At 42.0% G+C, this 10,730-nt stretch overlaps 1 protein-coding gene across 1 annotated transcript; it reads right to left on the bottom strand.

Annotated features, from left to right (window-relative positions):
* Nucleotides 1–7,248: 7,248 nt before the first annotated feature.
* LOC125538162 (non-specific lipid-transfer protein 2-like) lies at nucleotides 7,249–7,897 on the bottom strand. The gene has a single exon (XM_048701455.1). The coding sequence runs from the start codon at nucleotides 7,799–7,801 to the stop codon at nucleotides 7,505–7,507; it is 297 nt and encodes a 98-aa protein (XP_048557412.1). The 5' UTR covers nucleotides 7,802–7,897; the 3' UTR covers nucleotides 7,249–7,504.
* Nucleotides 7,898–10,730: the final 2,833 nt, after the last annotated feature.

The raw sequence follows: 10,730 nt of genomic DNA, 5'->3' as shown, positions 1-10,730 counted from the left end.
GAAAGGAGCAAGGGAGAGGGCGCCCCCCCAAGCCCAATCCGAATTGGGAAGGGGGCCGGCCCCCCCTTTCCTTCCTCTTCCTTCCCTCTCCTACTCCTAATAGGAAAAAGGGGAGTCCTACTCCCTGTGGGAGTTGGACTCCCCCCTAGGGCGCGCCACCCTCCTTGGCCGCCCCCCTCCTCCACTCCTTTATATACGGGGGCAGGGGGGCACCCCATAGACACAACAGTTGATCATTGATCTCTTAGCCGTGTGTGGTGCCCCCCTCCACCATAGTCCTCGATAATATTGTAGCGGTGCTTAGGCGAAGCCCTGCGACGGTAAAACATCAAGATCGTCACCACGCCGTCGTGCTGACGGAACTCATCCCCGACACTTTGCTGGATCGGAGTCCGGGGATCGTCAACGAGCTGAACGTGTGCTATAACTCGGAGGTGCCGTAGTTTCAGTGCTTGATCGGTTGGGCCGTGAAGACGTACGACTACATCAACCGCGTTGTGCTAACGCTTCCGCTTCCGGTCTACGAGGGTACGTAGACAACACTCTCCCCTCTCTGCTATGCATCACCATGATCTTGCGTGTGCGTAGGAATTTTTTTGAAATTACTACGTTCCCCAACACATGGTAGTCATCTATGCCAAGTTTGAATGATTTTGGACACCGTATGCAAGTTGCATCACGTCCGGCCATTTATCATCGAAAACTTTGGAAAAATGCAAGAATTGTTGAAAACTAAGAAAAAAATTGGCATGGTGCCTTGAATTGGTCATACAATACCAAGAAAAAAATTGGAGCCATTGTAGAGGTGTTGAGAAACAAAGTGCTACCAAATGGACCCTTCTCGCCTACCATGAACACGGTCAATATTTGACATGCATGAAATGACCCCATTTTTTGCAAGCAAGTGAGATTTCCCATGGTAGGCATCCTTGACAGGTTTGAACGAATTCTGACACCATATGCAAGTTGCGTCACGTCCGACCATTTATTGGCTATTTTCCACAAAACAAACTCTAGAAAATGAAAGAATTGCCTAAAACTCAAAAAACTTGGCATAGTGCCTTGAATTGGTCATGCAGAGCCAGTAAAAAAATTGGGGCCATTTAAGGGATGTTGAATGACGAGCTGCTCCCAAACGGACCCTTCTGGCCTACTCAAACACTCTCCGCTGACCCATGGTATTTTATTGGAAATCTCTGGACGGACCCCAACTTTTGCTAGCAAGTTCGCCATCCTGCATCTGCGTCGTCGGCAGTCATGCTCTCCCGCACAACGACCCAAGGCCCCCTCCCCACGGCAGTGGTTTTTGCCTTCCACAAAGATTGTGGTGACATCTCGTACGCGAGAGGGCGGCGGTGGCAACAAGCAGCCGACATGCTTCATCCCGTTTCCTCCTCCTTCCACCCCGTTGCAGAAGTCTTAATGGTTCCGTCCCTACTTCCTCCACAACATAGACGATCCTACCTCGACAGAAAAGGTAGACATGTCAGAGTGGTTCCACCGCATGATGCAGGAAGCTCATCATGTTTACCGCGCTCTGGTGCCGATGTGGATGGTGGCCATTGGATATGGAGAGGAGGACAAGGGATAGGATGTGCGCAAGTGTGAATGCCACAAAATTATTAGAACATATGACCTTTTGGGAGGGGGTGTGCAAAAATGTTGTCACATCGAAGTAGTCAACCGCCCACCCCGTGTCAAAACTGATGCAGCGTGGATAGGACTGCGAGCAACACACTTGGCAAACTTTTAGGATCCATATATAAATTTCAAAGTATTCGGACTAATATGACACACCAAATATTTTTGAGACTTATGGTGTATTTTACTCTTAAAAAATGTTGTTGTTTACAAAAAAAATCGCAATTTCAAAAATAATCTAGTTTACAAAAAAATTCACAAATTTAAAAAAGTACACTTTCCCAAAGTTTATTCACATATTCAAACAATGTCCGTGGAGTTTCAAATAACGTTCGCACTTTCAAAATTTGTTTGGAATTTTAAAAATGTTCCTGCTTTCAATTTTTTTTTCAAAAATTCAGAAAAATGTTCGACGAAATTCCATAAACCTTTTTGGTTTCAATTTTTTGTTCGACTTGTTAAAAAATTGTTTGAAAATACCAATTGTTGTTCGTGTTTTCCAAAAATTGCTGGTTTTCAAAATTTTGTTCATACTTTTAAAAAACTGTTCATGTCTTATCATTCTGAACAATGTTTTAAGGACACGAACATTTTTCAAAAATTCATTTTTTCTAAAAATGTGATTTAATTTTTTCAATATATGAACTAAACTGGAAAAAACGAAAATTTCATGAAATTTTGAACAAAACTAAAAGCATTCAATTTTGTTGAGAATAAAAAAACTTCAAATAGGAAAAAAAACAAAGAAAAAAAGAAAAAGAAGCAGGAAAAAATGGTTCGCTACACTAAACGGGTTGCTGTGATCATTCTGCTAGCGTTTCTTTATTGGACAACGAACTCTATCAGGTGTATTGGCTAGCTATCAGCGCTTATCATACTGAGGTGCTTGGTTCGAATCCTTTTGCTGGTCATTTTCTTGTGGTTGTTTATTTTCACAGTTTTCACGCAATAATGGGCCGGCCCACTCGGGAGGCTCTGGGGCATCGAGCGCATGTATAGGTAAGGTGTGAAAAGACTACATTGCCCCTGTATACGTTTTAGGAGGGGGTTGTACCGAAGCGGGACTTTAAGTAAATAAAAACACCCGATGCTAAAAAAAAGTAAATAAAAACACCCATTATACCCAAAAAACACCAATTGTAGATAAAAAAAAATCAAGACTAGCCATGGGTCGTCCAAAAATAATTGTGGGTAAGTAGTTGCGAGCAATTTGGCAACTACATACGCCCTCTGTTCCTAAACAGATGACATATGAATCCAGTTAAAAAGTCAGCCATGTATATGTTTGATCAAATACATAGAATAAGCTATTAACAACTACTACAATATTAAATAAATACATTACAAAAATATATCTAATGGCGAGTATATTGATATTGGTTGGGTCTTGCTAATTATCTTTATATCTTTGTTTTTATGCTTGGCCAAACTTGAAAAGCACTGCTTTTTACTCTGTTTATAGGCCATCTATTTGGGGACGGAAGGAGCATCTGAATTGTGGTTCTGAGGGCAATATATGAATGTTGGAAATACCCCTAAAAATGTAAAGAGATTGTTCATATATTGTTCAATTGTAAGGCTGGAGTGGAATTGGTTAATTAGTTTGGTCGAGTCGAGCTCAAGCATTTATCGAACATACTTGTAACGAAAAGTCTACACTAGTTTCATATATATATATATATATATATATATATATATATATATATATAGGGTAATTGGCTGAGTGAAATTCGGCATGTACTTTTCCTCTTCACAATTCGTCTCTCCAATCCGGCGCAACGAAATCTCTTTTGTAGTATTACCACCGTTTCATATATATATAGTGCTTGGTTCGAATCCTTTTGCTGGTCATTTTCTTGTGGTTGTTTATTTTCACAGTTTTCACGCAATAATGGGCCGGCCCACTCGGGAGGCTCTCCCTCTGCGGATGCACATCAGTCAAACAGAACGCGCCTCGTACTGGGGCATCGAGCGCATGTATAGGTAAGGTGTGAAAAGACTACATTGCCCCTATATACGTTTTAGGAGGGGGTTGTACCGAAGCGGGACTTTAAGTAAATAAAAACACCCGATGCTAAAAAAAAAGTAAATAAAAACACCCATTATACCCAAAAAACACCAATTGTAGATAAAAAAAATCAAGACTAGCCATGGGTCGTCCAAAAATAATTGTGGGTAAGTAGTTGCGAGCAATTTGGCAACTACATACGCCCTCTGTTCCTAAACAGATGACATATGAATCCAGTTAAAAAGTCAGCCATGTATATGTTTGATCAAATACATAGAATAAGCTATTAACAACTACTACAATATTAAATAAATACATTACAAAAATATATCTAATGGCGAGTATATTGATATTGGTTGGGTCTTGCTAATTATCTTCATATCTTTGTTTTTATGCTTGGCCAAACTTGAAAAGCACTGCTTTTTACTCTGTTTATAGGCCATCTATTTGGGGACGGAAGGAGCATCTGAATTGTGGTTCTGAGGGCAATATATGAATGTTGGAAATACCCCTAAAAATGTAAAGAGATTGTTCATATATTGTTCAATTATAAGGCTGGAGTGGAATTGGTTAATTAGTTTGGTCGAGTCGAGCTCAAGCATTTATCAAACATACTTGTAACGAAAAGTCTACACTAGTTTCATATATATATATATATATATATATATATATATATAGGGTAATTGGCTGAGTGAAATTCGGCATGTACTTCTCCTCTTCACAATTCGTCTCTCCAATCCGGCGCAACGAAATCTCTCTTGTAGTATTACCACCGTTGTGTCAGTCCTTAGCATATGTGGGAGGTACATGGGAAAGTTTGAATTTTCTGCCGGTGCCTACCTCGTATCCGTTACAACCACTACTCCTAGCGGCTCCAGATATTATTAACAAACAAACCATCACAACGACACCACCATTGAAGCCCGCCATGGAACCTCATCCTGCAGGATGCCATCCTCGTCATCAGACTTGTCAGTGACACGACACGCGTTGATTCCTTGACCTCTAATTTGTCACTATCATTTCCCGATAAATATTGTAGAGGAGGGACCGTTGGCACCAATGGTGGGGCGACGGAGGATACCATCACTGTTCTCTTTTAAGCCACGTCGACTAATCTTCTAGAGGACGGAGGGCAGTGCTACAGTTGAGCGTTAAGGTGGTCGCATGAGCAAAGCCAACACGTCACTTCTCTGTCAGCTGATGGTAGTGAGGGAGTGATGCGAGGGGGGGGGGGGGGGGGGGGGGGGGGGGGGGGGGGGGGGGGCATGCTGGCGACACTAATGGGGGAGAAATCTATGGAGGTGATGGTGCAAGATGAGCTGGTAGGGCACCTATTTGTGAGTAAATGGGGAGAGGAGGAGCTGGGGCATGGGGAGGAGGTGGTGGATCTGTGGTACAAGATGAGGGAAAGGGGAAGCATGAGACATAGGGCCTAGGAACAATGGGACTAATTAGGATCAAATCAATGCCTGAATAAATAAGGAAAGAAGGCCAAATCATGTGTCACAACCACAAAAATAATATATCTGCCCCAAAATTCAGAGGGAAATATGAAGCTATGATGGTTTAATTAGTATCATAGATGCATATAATCTTATTTATTCGATAATCAAATTGAAACTAAAAATTGATGGTTTTGTTATGCAGAGGAGTTCTCCAACAAAATATGTAAATGAACTTCCAGTTAGACTCTAGAGAAAATAAGTTCGTAAACCACAAATGCTTGATCAAATATGCCACCAACACTATGATTGTGGAAAGATATATGTGGCAATGAACTTTTGGCATAAGTGACCCAAGCTAGTGCTAGTAATTAAGTAAAAAAAAACATTGGCAACCCCTTGAACCGCCCCTGACGCTAGGAGAAAGCTCGGTGACTAGTCGCACCCACAATCGTTGTTACTGCTTCTTTAGCATATTTGGCATTACCGTGGCTTATTTTGTTCATCGGCCACGGTGTTGATATGAGGGGTTCCACAACGACATCATATTGCGTCGAAGTGCTACTATTTGTCCCCCTCAGGTTGGTCATGTACCGCCACCCATGCTGGACTTCGTCCAATGGTGATGGTCAGTTTTAATGTGATGAGCTTCGTGTTCCTAGTGGGGTCTCGGTTGATATGATATGTGCCTTTCAACAAGGTAGGTGAGCGTCCTAATTTTTTTTATGAAGCACAGTATTGTCCCGATGGTGGAGCTATCGAGCTAGTGTTCAAGGTTCGTTTTGTTTGATAGAATGTCAGTTTTGCACCGTCCTTTAATGGTGTTTGCAGATCACCTCGAAGTGATGGGATGAGATAAGCTAGCAAGATTCAGGTTTGCATTGTTATATCGGTGTAATAAGTCCCTTCGGCAATGTCGACAACACTCGTTAATTTGCATCATCTTCCAATGGACCTCTAGTGGATGAACGCTAAGAAAAATGGTAATGTTGTTGTATTATGCAAGTTCTCGATTTGTGAGGCACGTTGATGACGCTAGTGCCACTCCTCAGAGAACTGCTTCTGGTTATCTTTTTGGTAATTGTTTTCATGTCTTGAGCTTACAAAGCTCCTTCAAGTGTACGCTCCAGTCATCGAGGACCTGAAGCTTCAAATGAAGATGTGGTTCTCATTCAGCAAGGTCTGAGGGTGTCGTCGTGAGGCCAATACTGTAGCCCACGAATTAGCTAAGATTGGTCACTGTTGTTTTAATTCTGAATCTCTGTACTGGGAGTCTGATGTTCTGCCCATTGTGGCTGGCTGTGCTATGGGTGATATGCCCACGCACACATAAGCAATAAAACTTTGCTTCGCTTCAAAAAAAGTGTACACATCGCCTTTCTTTCCCTTTTTAGTTTATGCTTTGTTATTTTTAGTACTTTGGTAATCTCTTTATCACTTTATGTATATTCCCGGTAATGTTTTGTAGGAAAGGTTAACTGGCAGTATCCCTGGTCCGTGCACGCCGACGATGTACTACCAAGGTCAAACCGATCGAACGACCAAAGAGGTCAGGCCGACCTGATCGACAAGAGCTTCGTCCACAACAATTGCCCCCTACTTCTACCCCGAGACGCTATACATTTCCCATGTAATTCGTGTCCGCGATCAAATTCACAATTTGATCAAGAAACTAAACAAGGTTCTTAACAGTTGGTATCACTGTTTTATAGACTCATCATTTCCTTCCGACCATTTCATTGTTGTTTTTCTGTGGCTCGCCCTTTTGCTAAAGTACATGTATGAAGCAAGCATGCATCCTCTCTGTTTCAAAAAGTAGAAGTCCACTACATATTTTTCTTGCACATGTAAGTCCTCCATAATATTAAGCAGATACAAGCACTCCACATTTCATTTCTCAACACATGTAAATCCTTCACATCATCAAGCACATGTAAGTCATCCACATTATTATTTTTAATTTTTTAGCCACAAATCATTTTATCGAACCTAGAAGGTGAGACGCTATAACATGTAGCCACAAGTTGCTACCATTGATATATCATAAGAATGTGGAGGGGTATTATTCTCATATATTCTAACTACTAACTAGTATTTTCTTCTCCATTTCAAACAAAAAACATTTTCTTCCTTTTCGGAGCGAAGCAGGGAACAGAACAAAAATTTTTGTTTATTACTCTGACATGTATATGCTGGCATACACAGGACATGAGTATACATGCACATGGACATAACGGGCACCGTACCAAAGTAGTACAGCGCTGTCAATTTATTTCTGTTTAATATATAAAGTATATAGCACTCGCCTCGTTTTATTATTATACCTCACACACTCTCGGTACTCCAGCGTACGTAGTGTACGTGCAACGCGCGAGGGACATGGACGAAGCTCGTGGCACCAATAGCTAGTTCAGCAGCTTGGCAGGCGCAGCTTGCACGCGGCGAAGACCTTCTTGCCGTTGGGGGAGTTGACGTAGCGCTGCAGGTTGGGGTCCTTCTTGTACTTGCACAGGCAGCTCGCCGGGTGCGCCTTGAGCTTCCCGCAGCACGCCGCGCTCGGCGCCGCGTTCCCGATGATGGCCGGCGCGCACGGGGTCAGCTGCGTCGGGCTGCACGTTGCCCCCTCCACCGCGCCCGGCACTGCCAGCAGCGCCGTCGCGAGAGCCATGACCATGAAGCAGACGAGGGTGGCCTTCGCCGCCGCCATGGTTGCTTCTTGGGCTCGTGTGGGAGGGAAGTGGTGGAGCTGCTCTCGTGCGGTGTCTCTGCGACCGTGCGTTCGTGAGGAGCTGGCTGATGCCTATGGGTTGTGGAGAATGGGCGCGGTCGACGGTGCGTTTTATAGGCCGCATGCAGCACGTAGTAGTAGGTGTGGCGCGCGACAGAGTGTACAACGCGGAAGCATCAAGCATGGGTGCACTAGCTACCGACATGCGCGTGGGCACAGAGCTCCACTAGCGGCCGATCCAGACGGCGCGTGGCGCGTCGGACGGTACGGGCCGGGGTGACGTGTTGCGCTTTTTTACTATGTGAACATGGCAGCCTGATGATCTCAGTGGGTCGGTGGAAGTGTGGAATCCATCATGAGCGTGCCGAAACGTTCAAGGAAAGTCTCGGTTTTGGGTGCGCAGCTGAGTTACACGTAGATTAAGGAAGAGATCGATCGAACCTCCTCGTTCATGGAGGGTCGAGGGCTTGAGACTGTATGGCTAGTGTGAGCATGGGTCATCATTTCCACAATTAAACCATCACATTTTGAGTGATTTTAGGTCAAGGAATTGCACATAATTGAAAATTTTAGAAATTTTCTTATAAACATTGTTCCCTTCATACCATTCGATCAAAAAAAAAAAACTTATGGTGTGCTTGCTGGGAATTTCGACGAAAAAAATTCATCGAGTCCAACCTACTCAAACATGACAATAAGAGAGAAGTGTCTTTGTTTTTGGGTGTGTGCATAATATGATTGCACTTAAGATCAAGTATAGAATCAAAATTGGATTAATCCCCAAATCAGTACATACCATTACAAGATCTGCAAATGACAAATGCCCAGCACTAAATTTGTATGTGTAGTTACCAACAGAACCTAGTACAGAGTACTAAGAGCATCAAATATAACTCAACACATTCAATAGGGAATACTAGTAATCAAATAACCAATTACCAACTACGATATCCACATGAGAATTGTCAAATACGCCCCATAGCAAACACAAGCACTAGATCATTGGCTCGATGGCTGGAGCAGAGCATAGTATGGCCATAGCTCAAAGGCCATGCCCTAGAGCAAACATAAGAGAAAGGAGAGGCCAGAACATAAATTTACCTCACTGTCTAAATTCTGACGGCACTTACTTCTAGATGGTCAATCATTAGTCCATCCTCCTGGCTTTCTTTCCTGGTTGAAATGTGCAAAACAGATGATTGTGAAAACACGTGAATGTTTAGAAGTGGTTGTTTGATTCACATGAATAGGAAAAATGTAGGTATCCTAGAATACATGGTCAAATTGAGGTTAAACTATATGCAAACATAAGATGTAGCTGACATTACATTACTTATGTCCTTTGTCTCGTTCTTTGTGCATGAGAATGTAAAGCAGAGGTTGCGGTCAATTGTTAAATTTCTTAGATTTTATTATGAAACTCAATCCAAAGGAATCATTCATGTAATTTTTTTATGGTCCATTCATTTGAATCAAACAAATGAATTTTCACCATAGTAAAATTTCCTATTCCTATGATTTTCCTTTTCTTTTCCTATGAATCATACATGCCCTATATGGTACAAACTAGCACAAATGAAAAAAAAAATTTACCTTAGCCTTCTTAGTGTCACCAAGGGTCTTATTGCGATCCATGTAGAAGAATGAGAATCACAGAGATTTGATGGAGACATTTGCTTCAAATAAAAAAGCAAATAAGGAAATGAACAGAATTTACAGGGAGAAGTTGATACACGATCTGAGTAGAAAGGAATGCACAATTATAGAATCAATGAAATATCATAGCATTCTACGTAAAAAAGCACTCTCGCAAAGGAAGAAAGAGAAGAAATGTAGGGCCCTCAAGTACCAGAAAACAAGAGGAGTTGAGCGGAGAATATGCAAGGAGAGAAGAAAGGGAAACAAGGGGCCAGTTGTAGGAGGAGTGGAGTTAGGGTTTAGCATTTAAGGTTTGGGTATTAAAGACCACAAAATTAAGAACAAATGCCTCCTCAGCCAATGGTTGCATAGGCTTGCTTCGGATGAGGGTGTGAGGATTTAGTTATTGCGTAACAAGTATCTTCACTCCAAAGCTTTGTCTCAAGTTATGATTCAGCCAAATTACTCGCGCTTCTGAAAGGGGTTAATGAGGACAAAGAGTGGGTTCTTCAATATAGCATTTTTCAAGTTGCAGACGGTCGTAGCACACGTTTTTGGAAGGATACTTGACTAAAATATACACCTTTGACTCTATGGTACACATCATTTTATAATAGCATGCAATGGAAGGAGATTTTTGTGGGTACAATATTGGGGACTATTCCCTTGAATATCCAGTTCACACGAGCTGCTTGGCTCGATTTAGTGCGTATGTTTTTTTTTGCATGGTAAATTTAGTGCGTAGGTTGATGATGGGTAGTTTAACTAGCGAACACGATTCTTTCCATTGGCGGCTGACCTTTTCTAGGGTTTTTCTTAGTTAAATCGATGTATACGGACCTCATAAATATGAGATTTGTAATTTTTTTTGAGATATACTTGAAAAAACAAAGTGTCATTTAAGATAACATTTTAGTGTGGTTCATGCATATGGAGGGTTATCCTAATGAAGGGTAATTTGGCAAAAATGGAGGTGGTAAGGTAGTGTGGTTCGATTATAGAATATGCGTGTAGATATATTTTCTAATTTTTCGTCGTTTGTGGTAGTATCTACTTTTGGTGTGTACTGAATGATGATACTTATGTTTTAATAAATATAGTTATATGCATTGTAATGATGCAGAGGCTGCGCTTATCCTTTTATATTTATCTTTAAAAAAATGAGCTCATCACATGCCCGTTCGAGAAAAACATATGCCACATATGATGACCGGCCGTTTGAACGAACAGTTCTTTCTCCCATCAACGCCCATCTCTTACCTAGTGGAGC

Source organism: Triticum urartu, chromosome 1 (genome assembly GCF_003073215.2).
Source record: "Triticum urartu cultivar G1812 chromosome 1, Tu2.1, whole genome shotgun sequence".
Taxonomy (NCBI): Eukaryota; Viridiplantae; Streptophyta; class Magnoliopsida; order Poales; family Poaceae; genus Triticum; species Triticum urartu.
This window is presented reverse-complemented; position numbering and strand designations above follow the sequence as displayed.